This window comes from Syngnathoides biaculeatus, chromosome 17, assembly GCF_019802595.1.
Source record: "Syngnathoides biaculeatus isolate LvHL_M chromosome 17, ASM1980259v1, whole genome shotgun sequence".
NCBI lineage: Eukaryota > Metazoa > Chordata > Actinopteri > Syngnathiformes > Syngnathidae > Syngnathoides > Syngnathoides biaculeatus.
In genome coordinates, this window is record NC_084656.1 from 12,711,669 (window position 1) to 12,736,815 (window position 25,147).

The 25,147-nt window shown below is 40.6% G+C and overlaps 2 protein-coding genes across 5 annotated transcripts in view; both read left to right on the forward strand.

Moving 5' to 3' along the window:
* The window catches only part of sh2d3ca (SH2 domain containing 3Ca), a 58,552-nt gene extending 51,413 nt beyond the window's left edge, over positions 1 to 7,139 (forward strand). For all 3 annotated transcript variants that reach the window (XM_061801922.1, XM_061801923.1, XM_061801924.1), the window contains 4 exons: positions 562 to 733; positions 818 to 929; positions 2,163 to 2,369; positions 2,971 to 7,139. In XM_061801922.1, the coding sequence (XP_061657906.1) occupies positions 562 to 733; positions 818 to 929; positions 2,163 to 2,369; positions 2,971 to 3,146 (667 nt within the window). In that variant the 3' untranslated portion in view covers positions 3,147 to 7,139. The remainder of the gene's footprint in view (positions 1 to 561; positions 734 to 817; positions 930 to 2,162; positions 2,370 to 2,970) is intronic.
* A 3,782-nt stretch (positions 7,140 to 10,921) lies between these two features.
* urm1 (ubiquitin related modifier 1) lies at positions 10,922 to 22,097 on the forward strand. Of its 2 annotated transcripts, none has more exons than XR_009792367.1 (5): positions 10,922 to 11,017; positions 12,411 to 12,481; positions 18,841 to 18,966; positions 20,852 to 20,900; positions 21,419 to 22,097. XR_009792367.1 is itself a non-coding variant. In XM_061802130.1 (5 exons), exons 1-5 carry the CDS (start codon positions 10,983 to 10,985, stop codon positions 21,485 to 21,487), a joined length of 306 nt encoding a protein of 101 aa, XP_061658114.1. In that variant the 5' UTR covers positions 10,926 to 10,982; the 3' UTR covers positions 21,488 to 22,064. The 2 variants fall into 2 exon arrangements, 1 of the variants encoding a protein (XP_061658114.1); XM_061802130.1 differs by having other exon boundaries at positions 10,926 to 11,017; positions 18,841 to 18,922; positions 21,419 to 22,064.
* The last annotated feature ends 3,050 nt before the right edge of the window (positions 22,098 to 25,147 follow it).

Genomic DNA, 25,147 nt, shown 5'->3' on the forward strand with positions numbered 1-25,147 from the left:
AGCGGTTTCTTTTCCGTACTGCGTTCCTTGTACACGGCATGCTCCTCCTTCTGTACGGTCTTCAGGTGACTGATCAAATTTATTGTGTTGAAGCATTTAGATGACATTCCCCCTTGAAGTACTTTAGTTTTGCGCATATTGCAAATGGCCTATGTGTTGTCTGTCTCAGAAACAGCAAAACAAGTCCCACACCGCTGACATTTTTTTTTTTACCAACAAAATTTATTTAAAAAAACTTTATTGGCCGTCAGGTCATTAAATAACATCCCCAACACACATTTGCTTACTTTTTGCGCAAAATATATGTTTTTTTCTCAAACAGATGGCTTGATAAGAACTGAACATGCAATTTATGTAAAAATCTCTCCCTGAACTTTAACATTATGTAAAAATGCTTGAGGAAAGTCATTAGTGTCAGAATTCAAATTATTCACAATGAGCTGCTGGAAATTTCTGGGATGACATTCCAACACCCTTTAAATCACTTTCTTCTGCTCCCCGCCCTCTCGAGCACTTAGCTTTTTGTTGTGCGGTATTTAACGGCGCCTGTTCTCAACACAGGTTCTACACCATGTCTATCATGATGGCCGTGGATCTGCTCGGCTGCACGGGAAGCACTGAGGAGCGGGCAGCCCTGCTCCATAAGACCATCCAGTTGGCGGCCGAGCTGAAGAGCAACCTGGGTAACATGTTTGGCTTCGCTGCTGTGATGAGAGCTTTGGAGCTGCCACAGGTAAGATGGAGGTGTTTGCAACACACGAAATTTCATTTTGTATTGTTGTACTTTTCTCTAACGTGTATGTTATGTTTGCCTTAGATTTCCCGCCTTGAGCAGACATGGGTGACATTACGCCAGAGACATACTGAAGGTGCCATCCTGTATGAGAAAAAGCTCAAACCTTTCTTGAAGAATTTGAACGATGGAAAAGGTACGTGGTTCTCAAACTTATTACTCAAAGTACCACCTTAACAAATGCTGGTTTCCAAGTACTAGTGAAATGACCAACATGGAAAACCGGAGTGTACTAGGCTAAAGTGTTCATCAAAACCCAGGCAGAGTTTTCCCAAAAATATTTCATATACAGTCCATTAATTGTAACCCACTGTAACATTATACGCATGTGAATACATAAACAATTTGTATGGCATACACCTGTACTGTGCTACAAACATGTGGAAACATTTTACCAAAAATGTGACCATTAAAACTTGCAAAATATGCAAGTATTTCAAATACAGTAAAAACACAAGTGAAATGGAAACAGTGAAACTGAGAAAAGCTTGTTTTTTTTCAAGCCTGGCTATGATCTTCCTGTCTTACAACACGCTATGCCATGAAACAAAACATGAGACATGTACTGTTGGGCTCCTGCTAATCTTAACAACTACATTCATCATAATGGTAAAATGTATCTTTATTGGTCTTTGTTTTAATTTTTATGTCAGTCTGTCCTTACGTAAAACCGGTCCGTGGCCCAAAAAATGTTGGGGGTTTGCTGGTTACTGAAAGAAAAATGAGTGACGTCATTGATTCATTAAATTTGACTTTTCGTGGAATTGTTTAAAAGCAAGCGTTTCCAAAAATGCACTCAACAAATCTACTCTAACCGGATTAAAAAAAAGAAAAAAAGCACCAGCAGTATGGTGGTCAACTGGCTGGCACATCTCCCTCAGAGTTCTCAGGTCCTGAGTTCAAATCCATTTTTCTCCCATTGCTTTCTCAGGGTAGATTAAATTCCATGATTCTTCACTTGGCTGTAGAGGTACCCCACCTACTACTCACGGTTACATGTACCTTTGAAATCAGTGTACTTGAGAATGTTTTGTATCTTTTTTACATGGAACAAAAAGATGGATGTAGCATAGACTATACGCCCACGCTAGCATTAAGACGCTAGACATCCTCATCAAGTTAAATTTACACAACAGGCAAAGGACAGGGGGAGAGGCAGTCCAAACAAAATGATAAAAGGATTATGTATGACATGCTTACATTTACACATGAATCAATAAACTAATACATTTGAACTAATACCGGCCCAGAGCCCCACCTTCTGGATTTGGTGGGGCATTGCCTAAAATGCAAAAGGCTCACTGTTTTTTTATGTGTACGTTTTATTTTTTATTTTTTTTAATTTTTTTTTTTTTTGCTTCGCTTCCAGAGTCCAGCATTGTGTCCAGCACCACCTTCCCACACATCATCCCTGTCCTGTCTTTGCTGGAGCGAGGCCTGGCCCTTGGAGAGGTGCTGGAGCCATGGGAGAGCGCGGATGTGGGTGTCGATGTGGTCATGCACCACCTAGAGGCGGCTCGAACTGTCGCGCATCATGGTAGAATCTACAGGAGCAATGTGGAAAGCAAATTGCAGGGTATGGATGGACACATACTAACAGCTGTTTTGGACCATGTTTGGACTCACACCCTGTTGTGCCTTTCTATGCTGTCACAGCATTTACTTGTTGCTATGATGAGGAATTGATCGCTCACTGTATTGATCATTTGGCCATTAAACCTGTTAACATTGGTTAATCAGGGTGATTAAATCTCATTATACGTATTGTGCTGGTAGCATTAATCTTCAAAGCTATTTGCACACATATCGCAATTATACAAACCATCATTACTATACAAAAACAACCCAACTATGCGACCTCCATCATCTGGAGTATTTCAGAATCAAAATAGTTTTGTCAAAGCTCCTGAAGCCCCAGACAATAGGTCAAAGCGAGGCTGCAGATTGCACAGGCTGTTTTTTTGTTTGTTTGTTTGTTTGTTTTTTACTTAACATTTCCTGGTTAAATTGAGAATCGACTCACATTTTTAATGCCAACCTACAAATGCGTAATTTTCTTTAACCTCTTTGTCGAGGGCAGTGGTTTCTTAGAAAATATTTTGTGGTATTTTGGTAACTTGGATTTCTATTGTAAATCCATCCTAACTCCCCTCCCTCTTCTTCACCTTCCTATCCAGGGTTCGAGGTGCAAGCCAACATCCGCGAGATCTTCCAGACGGAGTTCCAGATGCGTTTGCTGTGGGGGTGCCGCGGCTCCGAGGGGAGCCAGCTGGAGCGCTATGAGAAGTTCGACAAGGTCCTCACCGCCCTCTCACACAAGCTCGAGCCTCCGGTGCGCCACAGCGAGCTATAGCAACAATAGTCGCAAAAAAAAAAAAAAAAGACACCCTGCATCTGCATTTACCACTCCAAAGTGGTCTTGTCTTGCATGGCCATAAAGGGGGGACACGGAGTAGTGCGGGTGGGCCACTGTGATTGAAGAGGCAGCTAAAAGTACAGCGGGATGTCACTTGCGACACAACGTGAACTCACTGCAGACACACTGCAAAGCGACATTGTGGACATCCTCACTTATCCCTAAAATGTCCACGAGAGGAGACAAGACGATGATTATGGTGTCCCCCGAGGGTCAATGTGCAGACTTTGGCTTTGATACACATACACAGATGCTTCCCCGCTGTCTCACACTATAGTAGAAATGACTGCTAACATCTTAATTAGGTCATAATGTACGTCTTTCTGTGTATGCCTGTGTGTAAATCATGTGAGCATTCCTTTATTTCCTATTTATTTTTTTAAGGATCTCCATCCATTCAGGACGGTTGGTTTTGTAGACCTTGTGACAAGCTGTAAGGAGCCATAAAAAACTCATTAAGGAAGGAGCAGTCCCATCAAATATGGATCAACCACTCATTATTTAATACAAGATTCCCAAATGAAGAAATAGAAGTGTAAGCTTTGAGAGTTGTTCAAAACAACCGGGGTACAGCGAACATGCTGTGCACTACATATTGCTAAAAGCAGTATTAAGTGAGGCAAGGTTACTTTAAAAGCCCCATCTATGTTTCATTCACAGCGTAAATCCTGATAATAATTTTTAAAAAGGATCATTTGGACAAATTAAATTTATTATTTGAATTGTTTTATGCATTGCAAGACTGATTGCACCTCTGTTTCAATGTGCGTGTGTGTTTTTTTTCTTTGTCCAGTTCAGCTGTTGGGTCAACCACAAAGGAAGGTCTGTATCCCTTTTGTGCTGGAACAGTTTTACTGTGCTTTTAAGCTGCCACTGTGGTTTCTTTGTATCCTGATTGATATTTATTGAGCATTACAGTCATTCAGTCTAACAGAACAAAGTTTTTAAAGGGGGGTGAAACAGTAAATAATATAGGAAAAAGACAAAAAAGGACAAAGCATTACCTAGTAAACAAGATGAGGAAAGTAAAGCATTATACAACTAGTACAAAGACACATTGGAATTGAGTGTTGTATGGGTCAGTAGTGCTACACCCTCTCAGGGAAGGGCAGGACAGGGACAGGAGGGGAAGCATGCAGGACACTGGTCATGGACCTGTTACTCTGTGTGTTGTGGGAGTGTCTGTAAACCATAAACATTTGAAGGACCAGAGTGGAAGTGAGGGGATACCCAAGAAATTCACATGGATACAAGTTATTTGTCGCAATGAGCGAGTGGCCCCACACCCAGAAAATAAGACTCAGAGGTGTTTCTCTGGACAAGCAAGTGAATTGACAAAGTTTCGCATGCGCAATAACCATCAGAAGTGTCCTGTAGTTGTTGCGCTTGAACCGTGAGGGCTGAGCACCCCACCCAATTAAGAGACAGGGTCAGGTTCAGGAGTCCACCTGAAAGTAGTCTGGTAGCCAGGACATCTCCCATACCGAGGGATCCAAGTTGATCCAGCCCACTGAGGCACCCTGAAAACTGGCCAGCAGGAGGAGGGACAGGGGCACAATGCACCCACCAGCAAACCTCCTTCCCCCACGTACTGCCCCAAACTCCGTGCCACCCCCACCAAAGCGGGAAGCACTCCACCAACCCACTAGGTCCACAATGTAGCCACTCCCCACCCACCCCAAAGGTGAGATGGTGTCCCGTTTGATGAAAAGGAGAGCAAATAGGGCCGCCCGATAAGGGAACGATAAGGGGGGCAACGTGGATAGCGGCCGCACGGCATGCAAGGGGAGCCCCCACGCAAAGTGATGTGTATGAATGCAACACAATTGCCTGCAGATAATCTCTTGTTTGGAATGGAAACGCAACACCGCCTTCAGCGGGGCGCTCCATTTTGGCTCAATTATGCAAATAATCAACAGAAAGGAGTGATTAATGGTTAAAAGTGTACTGTGTAATAATTTTGGAGGTACCCAGTGTGTGATCATTCGAGCTCAATTGAAAGTAAGAACAGGTATAAACCACAAATTGGGATCACAGACTCTTCAGAACCAATCAAGGGAACAGTCAAATCACAAATCCAAGATCTTGATGAAGGAAATATTAATACCAGGTGAATATTTTTTTAATTAAAAAAAATTAACCTGTTAAGATCAAAAAGATCAATGATTCATGGAAATCTAAATTTTAGAATCATATTTTGCCTCCCCTGATGTTGCAGCCTGTCTCTTGGTATGTCATGATATACCCCCTCAGAGGGGTTGCGTGAGGAAAATGCAAATCTATCTGACACAGGACAAAACTTAATTTTTACTTCCTAATTGGAGACGTATCCAGGAAGTACAACGGGTTTGGGAGTTACACTGTGATGATTATGTGTTCCCTTTATTCTTTTCAGAGGTGTTTATGTATGCTCACAGCATAACCGGTTCATGATAACAATACTGTAGTAGCTACCAGATAGAGATAAGTATTTGACTAAATCTCCTCAATCTCGATATAGAGTGAATCAAATAAATCCTGTAAATATTCTGAGCTCCTACTTACATGCATGACGTAGTTTGGGGTGTTCCTCAACTCCCCACACAACATGTTGCCCATCAAGCAGGTTACACGCAAACATTTTTAAAATCTGAACTCACTTTTTTTAAATGTGAGAAGCTCCAAAAGTAAGCAGGGGGGGAGGGAAATCATCAAGCGTGTGCTTATTTCTCTTTTCTTTTGTAGTGAACTGGTGATGACAAACAGCACACCACACACACTGTAATTGAGTTGCAAGAGGCAGCATGGTGCCACAGGGCATCTGAGCTACTGCAAAATACGAAGAAAATATAGAAAAAGCTAGGCTAACTGTTAGCTGATCTGGTATCTACACTGCAGTTGTGAAACTCATACATTTCTTTTGTGTGTGTGTGGTGACTGACTTGGGATACACATTTAACATACCCCGCACCACATGATAATTTGCTCGGAGTATCTTTTAATTACATCTGACAGTGTGGCCTCTGCTGCTTGGCAGATTACGATCAGAAGGCGGCAAAGAAATGCTCGGATTCGCCGGGATTATCAGCATGTGTGTATCCCGTTTAAAACGGCAAATTAGTTGAGACTGAATAGACGACGCTTCAATTGACAGAATAATCAATTATCATGCCCATCCCTAACACTAGCACCATAAGTGTACCAAACTGCAGTATAGCAGTATTCAATAATTGACTCCATTAGGGCATGCTGTATGGGTTCCTACTTATTTATACACTTGTTAGACTGCTTCTGTTGGATGTCATCTTTGGAGGAGCCTGAGAGGGCCGCAGATGACTCTCAGAGCTATGCAATCGTTTCAGTCAAAGGGCGCCACCCATTTGAATTATTCTTCTTAATATTTGGGGCTGGGGGGGTTGCCGCCTCTGCTGTCACCTTGTTGTCTACCTCCAAATCAAATACAAATGATGTATAGGCATTCTATAATAGAGTCGAATGTATGTGTCAGGTATCGATTTAAAGTGAACTCGTTCTCAGTCTGATCCATGCATCTTTATATGAGTGTTTGTCTTTTGGGGTGCGAAACAGGTTTGAGGGTACTGCTTTATCGGTCATGCAAAAAGAGGGGCCCTTTCCCCTCAGAGCCCGACAGGGGGCGACCTTCATTCACACAAGGTCAATGGTAAAACATCCTCAAGTACTGTGATGTGTATGTACTGAATGAAGCCTACTGGTTTAGGTTTGTCATCTGCTCACACTGATGATGGAACAGTGATTTTTCTGCGTGTTTGTATTCATTCCTGTTTTGGAAACTAAACAGTGACCCTCTGAGGACTGCATGGGATGAAAAGTTGAAAGACAGGATGATGAATTTCGTTGTGTTTGCTTATTTTTTTTTTTCTACATATTGTACATAGCAAGTCACTCTTTTTCAAATAAAATGATTGCTTGTGCCACGCAACCTTTGATTCAGAGTCACTCGACGATCATGAAATGCCTTCCTGAATGTTCATTCATTCATTTTCTATAGACTGTTCTATTTGGGGGCAGCACAGTGGATCAGCTGGTAAAGCGTTGGCCTCACAGTTCTGAGGACCCGGGTTCAATTCCGGCTCCACATGTGTGGTGTTTTCATGTTCTTCCCGTGCCTGCGTGGATTTACTCCGGGCACTCCGGTTTCCTCCCACATCCCAAAAGCATGCAATATTAATTGGGCACTTTAAATTGCCCCTAGGTGTGATTGCGAGTGCAGCTGTTTGGCTCTATGTGCCAAGCGATTGGCTGGCAACCGGTTCAGGGTGTACCCCGCCTCCTGCCCCTTGAAAGCTGGGATAAGTTCCAGCACTCCCCACGACCCTCGTGAGGATAAGCGGCAAAGAAAACGGGTGGATGTTCCATTTTGGTTCACGAGTGAACTGGAACTTATCCTTGATGACTTTGGGTGAGCAGACGGGGTACCCCCTAGACAGGTTGTCAACAACGTTGACATCTATGGACAATTTAGTCTTTATGTATTCTAGAATGTTTTGGTTTGTATTTTTTTTTTGGGGGGGGGGGGGGTGTAGGAGGAAGCTGGAGTACCTGCAATAATCCCACACAAGCAAATCCCAGGCATGAAAATCGGACTAGAGAGTTGAACCCCAAATCTCAGAACTGAGAGACAAACCACTATTCCTGCCGTTCTGCCCCTGACTATTGGTGGTCATGTTGTGGTATGCTTCGGATCATGTTCCTTTACCACAAAAAAAAAAAAAAAACGTATTTTGCTTTCTTTCCAACATCCTGTTTTGTTATTGTCTCCAATTACTCCAAGAGAGGACTGGTTATTAAGACAAACAGATCCAGGACTCACACTAATTTCAACAATAAGTGTAATTGTGGCACAGGTATCGCCATGGTACAACTGTACTACATGGCCTTTTATTCCCGGTCAGTGACTCCAGCGGGACTGGCTCATTGGAGAAACAAGTGAATGTCGAACCACAAATTATAAATACACACAGTCTAATGTTGCATCGTATTAGTACTTATGTATGTTTATTGTTTCTAAGCGAGCCCGTCAAACTAAACTGGGGGCTGTTGTACGAACCAACAATAACTCCTCAATTTTAGATTTTCGAGGTTTCTTGTCAAGTAATTACAATCCAGTCTAAAAGGGGACATTTCATCTGTTAAATTGTGAAACTCCCGTTTCTTTAGACTCTTTGAATACTCAGCCGATTGTCTTCCATACATATCATCAGGGTAACTGATGGCATCTATCATGTAGAACCACGAAAGAAACAATACATAAGGGAGCACAATGAAATGAAACTGACCACCGTGCCATCTGCCTCAACAGGAAAATCATCATCGGCTGCGCTCTTTGTCTCCGCCGCCCATACAGTTCCATAGGCGTAACGTGTTATGGATGTAATCTCTAAGAGGATTCTCTCTGCCTGGTATCTTGGAACGTGTTCATTTCACCTCATTATATTCCTTATTGAATCAGACACAAGATCTCACAGATCAGGCAGCAAGCCAGTCGGACCGCCAACCATCTAACCGCCATCCCACTAATCTCGACCCCCCCATCTTTATTGTTAATCCATTGTGCTGGTTATTGTCATTTGATCATGTGTGACCCGCACAGCCACCGCACTGACTTCTGACATCCATATACAGAAGACGTCAGGAAGTTTTTTTTCCTCTCGGCTTCCATTTCGGTTTCTATCCAGTCATCTGAGAACTATAGAGACAATGAACCCAATTATCACAGAACTGTTTATTACCATATTATAAGCATTTGGGGAGTTTTGTGATAAATGCATATCAGACCGTACATGGGCCATGCTTGCATGTTGGCCACCCCAGTCCTAAAGAATAGACCCTGTAGCTGATTCTTGTATTTAACTTTACTTCCTCTGAGAGTTTGCCATAGTGAGTACATAGCTGGTTTATTTATAAAATATTATTTGTGTAATGCATAAACAGAACAAATACAAATTAAATGGAAAGTGATTTATTAAGAAAAAAAAACACTTGGTTCCAATACAGATTATAATAATGTCCGTTAATAATGAAAGATTAATTTATCTATTTTACATTCTGGCCACATTTGTAAAGATTTATGATGAAATATTGGAACAATCACAACTGAAGAAAGTTTCTCATTTGGATTCACAAAAAAGTGGATCCATGCACAAACTGTCCGTGAAGCTCACGGCAGATTAGCAAATGTGTGTTGGCACCCATGACGGTACCACAGGGGGCCATCATTCCTGGATTACTCACCTTGTAACCGTGAAGCCTATAGAAATAAAATATATTGTTCACTAGCACGGATATGTATCTCGTCTTCATTATGATTAAAAAAAAAAAAAAAACATCATCAGGCTCCTCTCAACTTCCCGCCTAACACCTCACATGCCCTTTCCTTAGCACCCGCCCCTTGGCCCCTGCCAGGCCCCGGGTCGATCCGTCTATGTGGCCCTGCGCTGACTCCTCATTAGCACATGAATGCAGAGGAGGAAAGAGCCTGCAAATGCTTGGACGCCAACAGAAGGCAGGAAGATTTGCAATTCAAACCTCTGACCGACCCCTCTGCACACACACATGCACACCCACTTAGTACCCCCTAGCCTATATACTGGGGCCACAATTGTCAACAGTATGATTGAGCATCTATATAAAGGGGGGTCATGGAGAGGCAGATGCAGATTCACACAACTGAACCTGGTTTGACACAAAATATTTTTTTGTAAAATGTTACTTATGGCTACAAGGATGCAAGGCAACAGTTCACCATCAGTTTTGCACATCATATGATGTTTTGTGTTGGGAAAATTTTCATTATATATCTCAAAAACAGATAGAATTTCCTGTAGGTGTGAAGGTGATTGTGAATGGTTGTTCCCCGCAATTGACTGGCGACCAGTTTAGGGTGTACCCCGCCTCTCACACCGAGTCAGGTGGGATAGACACCCGCTCACTCGTGACCCTGCTGAGGATAAATGGTATGGAAGATGGATGGATGAATACATTAATATATAATTTTTATTCTCTTTTAATAAACTGAACAAATATATTTCAGTTTAGATAAATCTTTATTTACTTTTAACATTTATTGTTATTCCAAAAATATAATAGTACAAATAAAGGCTTCCTCTATCATATTTAATATTCAATTTATAAACTCGTAGTTTTGTGCATTTTCTATTTGAATAAAAAAAAGACAATGGAAAATATGAAATCTAGGAACAACAAATAACTTTATTCTAAAAACGCATTTTTACAAATTGCTGCCTGCCCAGGCAGAATGTTTCGGTTTTGTTTTGTTTTTAAATTGAATGCTTGGTAACAATTTCAACGAAGCAAGACATAGTTTATAAAAAAAAATAATAGTTGATTAAATTGAAACGAACTAACTTGGGTTAAACTAATTTAATATATATGCATTTTAAATGCTTTAAAAATGCGTGATAAACTTAATTTTAATGTGATGCAAAGTACTGAACACTACAATTGTTTGATATTTCTCCCAATATAGTTTTGTAAAAGGAAAGAAAGTTTGTATTTTAAATGTATAATTGGTTATGAATTAAAGAATTATATATAATGGGTCTTTACAATAAACATTTCCTCGTTATTTTTTTCTTTTAATATATAAATGTTTACATTTGTTCTTCTCAACAGCATAAAATGATATAAATGAAGAACACAGTCTTTAAATCTCCTGGAAAAACGTATACGGATCGCTTTTTATTTTGTCTTTTCCGGCTGCCGTACGCATCACTTCCTTCATGTGCTGACAAGATGGCTGCCCCCGTTGCCATTCATCTGGAGTTTGGGTAGGTGATTTTTAAGACTTCGCGACTGCTCGCTCTGTCTCCAGAGGTATCCTATGGTTCATTTGTTGAGGGTATACGAAATTAAGCGACAGATCTTTGAGTTTTTCTTCCATTTTGACACTTCCATGCAGTTAAAAAAAGAAGTAAACCAGCGTCGCAGCTAGCTTTGTTTGTAGCCTATTCAGTGCTCGCTCCGTCACAAGTATTTACACATATGCTTGATTGGTGAACACTTTAAATGCATTCGAATTTAGTCTGTTCGAATGTATAATATGCTGTAGTGCTAGTTGTAGTTGAATTGTAAGATTTGATTAGAAGATTCACTCTGCCTACCCTTGTTACACCATTGGCTTCCTCGCACATTAAAAACGAGAGTTGGACAATTTTAAGCACAAGGGCCACATTTGTTTTCAAATCTGGACAAACTGCCCAGGTCATTTGTTGATGAGTTGAAAATGTGCCCAATTGTTTGTTTGAAATTGATTAGTGTTCTTTTTACTTTAGTTTGACATAAAAAATAATTTTTAAAAACAACAAAAAGATGAAAAAAAATAATTGTCAATACACTTTTCCATCAATCTAGCCAGTCTTTTTCTGCGCCGCTTAACCTCACGAGGGTCATGGGAGTGCTGATGCCTCTCCCGGCCCTCAACGGCCAGGAGGCGGGGTACACCCTGAGCAGGGTGTGTATATAGACTGTACATCCCCGCTGGACATACAAAGACAGACAACAGGCGCACTCACCATCACACCTAGGGGCAATTTAGAGTGTCCAATTAATGTTGCATGTTTTTGGGATGTGGGAGGAAACCAGAATGCCCGGGGAGAACATGGAAACTCCACTCAGGGAGGGCTGAGATTGAACCCGGGTCCTCAGAACTCGTGAGGCCAACGCTCTACAGCTGCGCCACCGTACCTCCAAAGTATCATGATAAATATATTTATTTATTGCGCACATCTAAATAATTTTAGTAAACCTAATTGACCTTAAACAGGAAAATTTCGGTCTGATTTCATGCTAGAGAGTCATGGAAGAAAATGTTGCTGTTGTGTGCACCTTGCCCTCATAGGGCAGTGTGGTGCGATACATGAATGGAGCCACACATTTGCAGGAAAAAGACAAGAGAAGAAAAAGAACATTATCTTAACCCATTTTTCATAGAAGGAGGGATATATACCTGTTTGTATTCTTATACTACCTGTCTATGTGTGTTACTACACATGTCACTACTCCTGCAATGGATGTGATATTTTCCTCTACTGGTTACATATGAAGAGTTCGTCTGAACTCTTCATATCTAATATAGACTAAGCTCATTTTGAATAAGAATTGATTGTTAATTGCAAAATATCTCAATTCAAATGCCTCCATTTTTCTATTCTTTCTTTCCAGAGGAGGAGCGGAGCTTCTTTTTGATGGTGTGAAGGATCATCATGTCACTCTTCCAAGCCACGCGGAACCTTGTGAGTATCTTGCTCCATCTCACAATGAACAGCTTATGTCTTTACTATCTTTGTGAGATAATACTTGAAAAAAAAAAATAGCCTCCATTATCTGCTGAAAACCTTTTATGTGTGCTATCGGCCATGACTTATCTAAACGTATTGCTTTGGTGCCAAGAGTATCATTTATTCAGGCAGTAGCCCTTTCCAATAGAAAAGTGATGCTTTGCTGGCATCTTGTGGCACCAATAGGCCATTATAAACCTTTCTTGGGGTCATCAATTACTTGTGGATTATACACCGTACACGATTAGTCCACTCCGTTGTCATGATGTTGACTTCCTGTACAGTGTTAATGAAATGCATTTAGCTAAAAGTGAATACTTAAAAGTAGGTTTGGACGCAAATCAGATTGTGTATGTGTCACAAACTCATAGTTACAGTGAGTAGTTGTATAAAACACACTTCAATTACATTTAAAAAAAGCAATTTAAAAACTGGTAGGACTAGTTACTGGGAGCACCTTCATTTGCCACATGACGATGTTGTCTTAGTAAAACTAGTTAATCGGATGCCGTTCATTACTTTCAAACCTGGTATGTCATTCCTTTCGTAAAAGAAAGACCCCCCTTTCGATTATTTTTTTGTAGATGTCGGGAAACGTGTCTCTCCCCATGGGTAACAAATTTGGGACTGTCACAATTAAAAAATTAAATAAGAAGGAGTTGACTATGCTTCTCATTTTTCTTTGGACACCGCTCCCTTGCTTGTTCATGACTCCTTATTCAACTACGATGTCTCCTCCAATGTGCGAACATAAACTCTCTGTGCGTGTGTCTGCCTGCGTTGGTGTGTGGACTTACTTACTCTATGCCACAAATACGCAACAAATACTTTCGCCCTCATGGGTCCTGTCCATCCTTCTTTTATGTCCATTAATTTTCTGTTGTCCTTGTCCATAGTATTCGTAGCATATATCTTGTATAGAGTACCCGAAAGCGATACTTAAGTGAATATGCAAGTATCTTAACAGAAAATAACTTGGGATGAAGTAAAAGTCTTCATTTAAAATATAATGTGTGTAAAACTATGAAACTATTTCACATTTCATGTAATAGGCGGCAGGGTGGATCAGCTGTTGCCTTGCGTTGGCCTCACAGTTCTGAGGTCCCCTGTTCAATCCTGGACCCGCCTGTGTGGAGTTTGCATGTTCTCCCCATGCCTGCGTGGGTTTTCTCCGGCCACTCCGGTTCCCCCCCACATCCCAAAAACATGCAACATTAATTGGACATTATAAATTGCTCCTCGGTGTGTATTGTAAGTGCATCTGTTTGTCTCTATGTGCCCTGCGATTTACTGGCAACCAGTTCAGGGTGTACCCTCCCTCCTGCCCGCCTGTTGACTGCTGGGATAAGCTAGGATAGTCATTTATATTGTAATGTATTCATTATACAGTGTGTCAGTTTTTTGCAGAATTTAAAGATTTGGATGTTGACTCATGAGCGAAGTTATCAATCATGCAATGCTGGCGTCTATTGGCCTCAAATCCGCAGGAGTAAAAGAGATAGAGAGAGAAATACTCCTGTGGTGATCCTAAAGTAATACTTTCTGATTACCTGCGTGTCATATTCATGAACTCCCCCTACTGGTATCCCTCCTAAATCAGTAAAGGAAGAATTATCCTTCTTTGCTTTGCGCTCATGATTCAGGCATTCCATCAACGAAAAATGTTTTCAGAGTGCAGATTTGTAGTAATGAGGTAGTGAAGATGGTGAGGGGAAAATTATAAGCACAAAAGTAGTTTAATGAATTATTTATGTGAGATAAAGTCCTTGAGATACAATATCTTGTTTGTGGAAAAAAATACACATTTAAATTTGGAAATCTAGTGGAGTAAAAGAAAATAGTGTATGAATAACTAAGTACAGAGTACAGATATGTGAATACACTATGTAAGTAAGGTAGCAACATATTTGTGCTGTGGTACCTTCCAAAGCCGGTCGCAGGTGAGCAAGAGCCTATGCGAGCTAGTCTAAGTACACTCTGGAATGGTCGCCCGTCAATCACTGGTCATCCTGGGTCAAAAAGGCCGAACTACACGTCCTCTGGGTTCATTTACACAGTGCTCATCTCAATAAAGCTGTCAACATTCTACCCCTCTTTTTTTATGTTTTTGCTTCGGCGCTATTACTCATCTTCAACATGTACAAACAATGAAGCGCCACATGTATGTTTCCCATGTCCCTTCTCCTCTTTTACCGATCTCTGTTAAGACCTCCTATTGTCCATCACGAGCGGTGCCCGAGTGTGAACGGAGGCAGTAAAAGAGGCCGTAAACGAGGCTCAAAGGGCTTTTGAGCCTTTACAAGAGTGCAATTAGGGTTCATCCTCCTCGTCCTCTTACTTTATTCATTTATTTATTTGTCGGCGCTCGCTTCTAGGGGAAAACAAAATGAAGGGGGAAAAAAATCCACTGAAGGGGATTCCCATACACTTGCTCATTAGCAGCATGGCCAAATGGCAATTTCCTTGCAGGTTGAAATGAATGAGGGAGAAATATGTGTCGTATTGGTTTTGGGCCAAACAAAGGACGAGTGGCCGTGACGCTGGAGTTACCACGGTGACGACGGCACAAAAGTTGACCAGAGGAGAGAATGTTAAAGGAGATATGACCTTACAGCACCGCCCCATGCAACCCCACCCATGTGTCTTTATCCATGTGTGTGTAGTATGCTTCCTACATATAGGGCCGTCTCAATAAGTATTAAATATCCTTCAAACTACTAAGTACAACTATTATATAGATACACTGCACAGAGAGAGAAATTTCATGATTTTAGTTTTTATAATTTTGATCATTAGAATTTATAGCTATCTAAAACCCCAAATTCACCATTCAGCATATAATGTTCAATGTGAAACAATAGAAGCTTTTAAAAAAAATTGTGTGTGTGTGTATATATATATATATATATATATATATATATAATTTGTTAGGTATTCATCCCCATGTGTTTAATGAATCGGTATGTGTTTCACTTTTTGAATTGAACTACAAAAATAACAGAATTTTTCTACCATATTCAAATTTATTGAGCTGCACCTGTCTTTCAAACTTGATTTAGTATAAGCCAGTACAGTTGTACAAACCTACAAAATACATCAAGGATATTTTTAATGGATATTCTCCGACAGTGTCAGTTAAAATTGAGCGTTATCTTTGTAAAGGCAGATTTTTCAATATGGTACACAGATCTTGTGAAATTGGGCAGGTGGTTAATTTAACACCCCCACTTTCCACCATGTTTTTATCATTTACATTAAACAATTGTACGTCTTCCGCCTAATTTTAATTATGTTGCATTCATGTGTGCGTGCGTTTGGGGGAGTTGAGAGCAAATATAATTGCTTCTGAATCCTTCTTATTTGTCTGTGACCCAGCCGGTGATTGATGACCCTCGACTGAAAGACCCCGCCCCCGCTCTCCTCTATCCTACACCCCTCCAATGGTCTGGGGGTCTCGCTGATTTTACATCAGCCGAAAGATGGATCACTCGTCCCCCTCCAGTCACGCGACCGTCATAATCACTCAAAGAAAATCTCCCCAAAAAGGGCCAAGTACTGGGGGAGCAAAAGAAAAAAATCAGCGTTGGCGGTATGAATTGGCGTCAAAATGGTAGCCTTTCGCTCCCTTCAGTCGTGTCTCCTTCCCGGCACCCACGCAGCGGCGTAATCCCAAGATGCATTGCGAGGACGTGACGCACTTTCCTCCCTTTCTCATTGCTCATGTCCATTTTGTTTCATCTCCGTTCATTCCTGTCGACGATGACGACGTCCTTGTTCTCCACCCCGAGCTCACCTTTAATCTTCACAATGCCTTTTTAGTCCACGTATATGTACATGTACTGTACTTTAGGCGGCTCTATCTTGTTCACTTCAACAAGCAGCCTTTAACACAAAAGCCGTTAAAAGGCCCCCGATGGCTTGTTTCTATTTTAGGTCACAGTTTGAATGATGGCCGTGTCTTCCTGTTTGCAGGAGGAGGAGCAGGGCAGGTTTTATTTGGGGGTGGTGGGTGGGGGGTAAATGAAAAGCAAAATGGGGAAGGGGGCGAGGGGTAATGATGGAGAAAAGCACATGCAGTCGATAGAAGAGAAAGTGGAGAGAATGAAGAAGGCATCGTCACCGCAAAGGCATTATGACTTTTCTGCTGATTACTTCTGTTTTTAGCCCTGCAGATGTGTGTGTGCATACGTGTATCATTTCGTACTCCTGCACCATCAAGGGAGCCATGTCACAAATTCCTGCTTTTACAAAGAGAACGAACCTCGCTTATTTTTCCCCGAGACAGGTTCATTTGGCAGTGTTTTATGGAATTGTAGTGCATCATCTCCTACTCAGAGCTGTTTCTAATATTTTGATTCCGTTTGGGTGCATTGGTGGAGCGATGAAGCTTTTGTGGCGTCAAAAGAGGTTATTTCGCAGACCTGTCTTGAGGTTCTATGCAGCGTATGTGACTATACAGTCACTCGGTGGATATACAGTAGGGTGTGTGTGCGGGTTTGTATATTTATGTTTAAATATCTCTAAATGCAAATTGTGTGACTTCTGCCTTATAGCACCGCAGTGAAAATAAACGTTGCTCACATAGGTTTGTTGTACAAGTATAAACACAAACCCTCGCACACGCTTTGACCTGACAGGTCACAAATCTCATTTTCTCAGTTTTTGCCGCACTGGTTTTTTATTTTATTTTTCTTAACTCAGTATTGTTTTAAAAGAATGCATAATTTAATTGCATCATTTTGGTTTTTATCAATTAAGAGAGAGGTTTTGATTATAATTACTGGGAGATGTCCTAACAAAAAGAAAAATTGTTAAATTTTGTGTTTTTCAAAGAATCTTTTTTCGCATCATGAATCTTTTTAAATGGTTTCATCCAACCATTATTTTGCATTTCGGTGCTGCTGCGTCACAGCGTGGATTGATTCATATCTTCACCCTTCCTTCACCTCACCTCAACTCTTTTTCGTTTTCTTTTTTTCTTGTCTTTTTTTCTTTCTTGTCCCTGCCATTTCCCCGCGTTTGTGGCGATATTTAAAACAGAGGTATGCAACCTGCAGCACGTGGGCCATATCCAGCCTCGAAAGCGTTCGGGCCATCCTGGTATAATTGTAAAAATGAACAAAAGCCCCCATGAACTGAATACACTCCATCGAAAAATGCTCATTTTATGTAACCATAAATGTCTCATCTATCATATTTTTCATAAAATGCGTATGGTCCTCAGAAGACTTTCGATAACCAACAGAGGTGTGTTAGATATTGTACGCTGTGACTTTCACTATTTTACACTCATACGCTATTGTAATCATTTTGAAGAAAAGAAAATACACACACGCACCCATTTAACATAAGGTTAATATATTCATTGTGCGGTGGTGTTTAGCGGCTGGTTGGGGGTTGGATTTATCCTAAAAGTGCTCATTGTCGCTCGGGACTGAGCGCGGCTTAGCCCTTTGTCGACGAGGTCAGCGCCGTCGCAGACGAGGTCACGCTCATTCAATGCCGGCCACGATGACGTTCCCATTCGGACCCGTTTTGACTCTAACCGAGGAAACAATCACACTTACATAAGCATCTTGTACACAGGTATGATGTGTGCATAGCTGCACATTCATGCTTACATCATAGTATTTATAGCTACAAATAGTTCATGTACTGCAGGTGTTTATTCATCTCTTAACTGAAATGTATAGTTTTTAACCCAACACTGCTGACTCTTCTGTGCCCTATTAAAATTCACATCTTCTGCATATATGTACTATGTATTTATTCATGTAGTTGTCAATCTGCTGCTAATTACCGGTGGTTATTTCATTCTCAACTACTGACATAAAAACCATCAGCGCTGTACTCTTTTTGATTCGTGCAATGTTTCTGAGCGTCCTTCCGGCTGTTCATATTCTGTGTGGAGTATACACAGCCCCTCTTATTCTTGGTCTCACCTATGTTGTAAATATGTACATGTGTATTATTGGAGGTATAGTTGCTTCTTATTCTTTTCTGTTGCTGCTGTCCAGTTAGCTGCTGTAAAAGCACAATCTCCCCGTTGTGGGACTACTAAAGCCTCATCTATTCTATTCTAATCCGAGCAAGGTGATCAATGTCACCCTTGGCCATTGACATTAGCCTCCCCCTCCTACCCCCGCAACACCAACACATGAACTCATACATAAACATGCAGCCACGTCCCGCCTGGTGCCTCCGTCCCGTCGCGTCACATCGACCAGGAGGCTGGAAAGCACGCACCTTGACCTCTCACCCCTGACCTCCGTTGTCTGCCTTTTTTTTTTTTTTTTTTTTTTTTTTCTTTGCAGGGGACATGAAGCAGCTGCTGGTGTGGATCCGACACAACCTGCTCAAGGAGCGGCCCGAGCTCTTTGTCCAAGGCGACACTGTGTGAGTGTCCTCCATATTTTCGCTATTCTGTTTCTCAAAAGGGGGTAAGAAAAAAAATAGCATCTTTGGAGATGATTGGCTGTGTATCTGTCTGACTTTTACTTTGCACCTTTGCGGACCACTATTTATAGCCTCACCTGACGGCAAAATGGAACTAGCCCACCTATAAACCTTCTCCGTCAGACGTTCGTGTGTGTATTTTCTCCTTTCATCCCGGCATTTTACTACTACTACCATTTTCTGATCATTTGACAATCTTTGTTGTTCTTCCGCGCTTTAATCTTCAAAAGACACGAGATGCACACAGATGTCGTGTGTGTGTCGTGTGTCTGTCATGACTGTTTCCCTCCCTCCTTCCCTCCCGCCCATCCTCCATCACTTGTTTAAAAGCCTCATCAAGGATGTGCGCAACGCTTCTGGCCCTCCATTAATTTCAACTGACATTTTGATTTCCATCATAATCTCTATATTTACCCTCCTCTATTCAGCCTCATCTAAGAAAAAAAAAATGGGAAAGCAGAGAGTGAAAGGGAACTCAGACACTTAAAATATTCACTGTTTAAAAAAAAAAAACTCCACAGCACCAGGTCATTAAATATTATTTTTTTTTGCCCTTGGAAAAAGAATTCAACCGTTTTCTCTGATCTGTCTCCTTTTTCTTATCTATTACACAGCGGAACATCAAAAAGTCAATTAGAATGTTTTTTTTTTTGTAGTTTTTCATTTTTCTGGAAAGCTCTCAAAAGTCAAGACAAAACTTACATTCAAACCATCATCAATCGCGTGTGTGTGTGTTTGTGACGCAGCACATCGGCAGTAACAGCAAATGCAATGCAATTTATTGAATTGTGTGTCTTCAGACAACAATCCGATTTAACATCACGTACATGATTCCAGCAATAGCCATAAAGCAGAACTAGGTAACAGTATCACTCTCCGTTGCCTGTTTGTCTAGTGTGGTCGAAGAGAGAGTCATTTTCCTTGAATATTCAGTTTTATTATATAACCGTTAACATTGCTTTATACCTGTAGGAGAATGTTAAATTGATACTTCCTGGTACAAGTGGTACAAGTTTTATGATGCTAACCGCGTACAACATTTTTCATTTTCACATTATTTCCAATGGGAGAAATTGTTTTGAAATTAAAACAACTGAGAAGGCGTTAAAGAACAAACGGATTATGTTCAACTTTGGAGGGTCCACTGGGGTCGTTTGTGTTTCCTGTTTTTGCTGTGTATCCTGTCTAGCTTGCTTTCCACGCCCCAAAAAAAGCAGACCACGCGCATGGAAAGCAAGGAGGTCCTGGGGTGAGCTGATTTGGGAGGCGGTCGGGGGGGCTTTCGCTTTTCCGTCACAATCGTTTTCACCCACCTGCCTCATTTAAATATATAAACAATTGGTCAATATACCTGATTTCAAAAAAGTGGCATGAATCATACTGTAAAATAAAAACGCGATCTTTTTGTTTTATGCACGGCCCTACCCCACTAAAATACATAAGAAATGATCCCGGTAGGGTTAAAATAATTTATTTACTTATCATTTTCAAATTATACAATTTTTTTTTTGTTTTGCATGGACAAAGCAAAAAAAAATTATTATAACAAAAATAAAAAGTAATAGCGATGAAAAAAACTGTTATTTTAAAACAGCATTCAACTTTTTTTTTTGCACGTAGCAACCATATATGATTTTTTAAAAAAATCCCCATTAACATAAAATAGTAATTAGATTTTCTTTCTTCCCATTTTTAAACAGGTGGCATTGGAAAAAAAAATATTTTTATATCTTTTTCCATCTTGTATCAACATTTTGGTTGTCCATTTTTATTACACTTTTTTTGTGCAAGTACTGAATATTAGGATGCTCCTGCTTTACCTTGTATCTTCTATTACCCTCCACCACCATGGTCATCATCCTTTTATAGGAGGCCTGGGATCCTGGTGCTGATCAATGATGCCGACTGGGAGCTCATGGTGAGCACTGCCATATTTGTAGCGTTTTACACACATTTATTCCACACAGGACCAAGAGGTCAAGGCTTCGGCTCGTGGGCCAAATGTAGCCCTGCCGCAGCACTTGATGCGACCCACCTTGTTAAAAAAAAAAAAAAAAAACTTCTGAGGAAAAGCTGTATTTAGAAAAGCTCTAAACATTTACCCCAGAGATGTGGGTAATATGCCTGTTGTTGAGGATCAAGGGGGACACACAGCCTCCATTTTGTGCAATATACGGCTCCTCACAGTGTGCATGTGTGTCACAATTAGATGAGCGCGGAGGCTAATCTGTACGCTGGCAGAAGGCTTTCGTTGTGATCTCTTTGGGTAGACCACATTTGATGCCTGACTTTGTTGTGCAATGTGCACTTGCACACACACACACACATGCACACACACTCAGTGTTTAAAGGTTTCAGCCTTCATGAGTCCATTCATGGCAAATGTGTTTGTATTGACACACGGGCATTTCCTCTGTTTTGTTGTGGGGTCTGCAGGGCGAGTTGGACTACCGCCTGCAAGAGCAAGACAACGTAGTGTTTATTTCCACGCTGCACGGAGGATAGAATACACACACACATACGCACACCAACAATGACACTATGCTTCCCCATTAATGGCATCCCAACAAAGCAGAACCCCATTGGACGACACGTCAGCCTCCCACCAGACCGTCAAGGTGATGGATGTTCATCAGGAGTCACAGTTGGTCCCAGAGATGGTTTCCGAGCTCGCTGAGAGGAAGTTTCCTCCAGTTGGATGACTTTAAAAAATAAACTGGACAGGAATCGTGGCAGAAGATTCTCGCATGACGGTGGATAACGTGCGTGTATGTGTTTGTTTTTCGCCCATTATTCATTTGTACCCATCTTTTTAAGACTATTATACTTTTAACCTTACAATTAAAATTGTTTGGCTCTGTTTATTTTTGCACAATAAAACCCTAATAGCAGGTGGAAGGTTGTTGCTTATGTTCTTACAATGATGTGATTCACCAAATATATTCAATCCACCTCCATACAAAACTTCTTAATATTGAAGTCATTTTTTCCATTTTTTTTTTACATTTTATTTCTTTTAGCAACAAGTAAAATTTTTATTACAAAAAAAGCTTCTCTAGCACATAGAATACTGCTTCTGACGTGACAGGTTTGCCACCAACCAGTTGTATGAAATCCATTTCAATATCGAAACACCTGTCATGATATCTTTTTTTGTTTTTTTTTTTTAGCAAAAATTTATATTAAAAAATATTTTTGATATCGTGAGGGTGCATTTATCAATTTAAATCATATAAACCCATTAATTTCGTACAAAAGCATCATATCAGGAAAATAAAGATCAATTACCACAACAATATTTTTCAATAAATTTTCACTCGCACAATTAAAATGAAATAATTTTATAACAGCTTTGTTTTGTTGAGGAATGTTGTTTCTGATATCACAGATGTGTGCCATTTCCAGAAAAAAATAGCTCCATATAAAACATGTTCTGTAAAACGTTTTTTCATTTAAATTGTTTGCTTTTTAGTTTTTTTTTTTTAATTAAGTTTAACCTTAATACCTGAAGATGGAGGAATGTGCTGCATTTGCTGCAGCCACGTCTATACGTGTACTATATATTAGTCACACAATAGTAGTGTTACCATACAAAATGTCGCAATCATTACAGTCATTTAAAACAAAACTGTCATTATTCTCCATTGTTACTTTAATACTAAGACTATAACCTTAACCTCTCATTTACAGTTATGACAGTGAGATTTTATTTTGATTTTTTTTTTTTTTTTTTTTGCCTGCTTCACGACTGGTAGTAATAATTCGGTTTTCTGGTACTGTCACAATGGTGCAATCCATATAATTTAAGTTGGGGAAAAAAGATTTGTGAAGTTATATCTATTTTAAAGGATAACATTAATGAATGCAGTTTTTGTTTTCCTTACTTAGAAGGCCTTTCCTTGTCAAATGCATTTTTATAAACAAAAGAACTCGTCTTAAAACTATTTGGTTGTGGGTTTTTTGTTTTACCTTTATATCCACGCATGTCTTTTTAATTTTAGATGTTGATATTTTTAATGTATCTACTGTTATAATCACTTGAGAGGCATTTCAAGCCATCAAGGCCTGCTGCGGAGCCATTCAAGGCGCGTGTGTGCGCACGCGTGTGTGCAATGATCACCGCGGGAGGTCGAGGTGTTGCCTCGGGCTTGCCCTCTCTTAGGAGCGCCCCTGGCGACCCAGAAGCGCCCCCCACCCCACCCGACCCCCCTCCCATCTCGTCCATAAAGTCCCATTTTGCACTGGTTTAGCGTCCTAGAATAAGCCGGAAAAGAAATGCTAATGAGTGAGTGGAGACACAAAAGAGATACTTCTACAATTATTACAATATTTCAAAAGAGGGTATGAGGCTATTTCCTGTTGTACAAACGTCATCATTTTACCATTTCAAAATATATATTCGTGACCTCTTTGTATCCTAACGTGCAGAATTTGTTGCACAGCATGCAAGCGCACTGGACGTGGATGATTGACAGACGTCACTAGTTTCTTCTGTCATTCTTTAAACTGATCAGAAAATTTATTTAATAATTCAGTACATCACTGCCATAGATAAATCCTTCACAACCAGTTGGATATTTGTATTTTTTCCTCTAGTTTTTAGTATAGGCGGATAAATCAATCGAATTTACCTGGTGTGTGTATGTGCATAAAGCAACACGTTTTCGATGCACACGCAATAATGCACAAAAACATGTTTTAGACTCTCAGGCAGAGATTTTGTAATCATAACAAGAAATGTGTTTCGGGACACATTATTATTATTTTGCGGGTTCACGTGCAAAACGGTACAGGGCCTGTGTCATTCACGTCGGAATTCAACCCTCAAATGATCCGCTTTGTGTGTTCCGTATGAACAGAATTCGATATTCTAACAAGACAGTGTTACAACCTTTTATTTTTTTTCAGTTGTTGTCATTTTTCGGATTGACAAAATATGCATTCATCACATTGAACAAAATAAATAAAAAAGGGTGATTCCAAGCTTTAAAACAAGGGGAAATTAATTTTAAAATACTGATAAAATCATGTACCATCAGCCGTATCTCCACAGCCTCCCCCCTCCCACCCCCCTCTGCGTGGACTACATTGTTGAATACATTTCCATCAATTGGAATGAGTGTTTCATTAAAGCAGCTTTCTTAATGTAATGAATAGCAATTATTGTAGATGTCGTATTTTAACGCCAAATATTATTGCCTTCGCTTTGTTTAGTTTGTTTTATTGCCCAGTATAGTTTTTTTCCCCACCCCCCAGCATGGTGGTGGGGTTTGTGGTGATGTTGATGTGATGCCGAATGTGCGTCACCGTTGCTTGCAGGGCGGCCTGCCAGCACTCAAGTTCCTTCTTTTCTACTATTTGCCAAACCAAAGTCGATACATCGACTCGCAAGCGCTCGATATTTGCCATTTAAAGCAAACAGCCTTGATTAGATGTTCGACAAAGTGTAAATACCAATGGGGGGGGGGGGGGCAACGACGTTTCCCCTGAACGCATCACGAGACCTAGGTCCTCCTGCACTCGCATCCATTTTCACGCCCAGTCCGAACTAACCTAAACGAACATATTTTGCCCCTCTTTCTTGTCCTTCCTTACCTGCAGTGACAATAAAGAAAAAGGGAGGCCTCAACGTGACGTGACGTGATGAATGCGAGTCTGCAGCAACAGATGTCCATACACAATTCTTGGTGGTCGTACTGGAGTGGACGCAAGAATTGCGTTTGGACAATCAGCCGCTAAAAGACCACACTTGTCCTCACAGGAACGTAAAAACAACAACAACAAGAAAAGACATTCTTGAAATATCATTTAAAGGTCAGACAGCTGCAGATGTCCTTTTTGCTCGACTGTTGTGAGGTTTTTGCAGGTATGTGCATTATTTTTGACATTCGCAGTAACTCTGCTTTGCCATTTCCCAGCGAACTCTCAATCTCACTAACTGACAACCCCCCCCCCCCCCCAGGACATTAATTGCTCTCATTACAAACCAAAACAGACCCACTAGAGCAAACAAATACACTTTTTTCATAACTACTTTTGAAGTTAACCTCAGGTCAGTCCACATCTCTGTAGCAGCAGCTGAGTCATATTTTCCACTTCAATCAAAAAAAAAAAAAAACCACCTCCTCGTATGTCAAAAAATGATTTGGCTTTGATATTAAAATA

What these genes read in the sequence shown, in the direction of transcription:
- urm1 (XM_061802130.1), top strand. Translation starts at nt 10,983, where the DNA reads ATGGCTGCCCCCGTTGCCATTCATCTGGAGTTTGG. An exon ending in TTTGTCCAAGGCGACACTGT is followed by an intron (nt 18,923 to 20,851) that starts GTGAGTGTCCTC and finishes ATCCTTTTATAG; the next exon opens with GAGGCCTGGGATCCTGGTGC. An exon ending in ATGCCGACTGGGAGCTCATG is followed by an intron (nt 20,901 to 21,418) that starts GTGAGCACTGCC and finishes TGGGGTCTGCAG; the next exon opens with GGCGAGTTGGACTACCGCCT.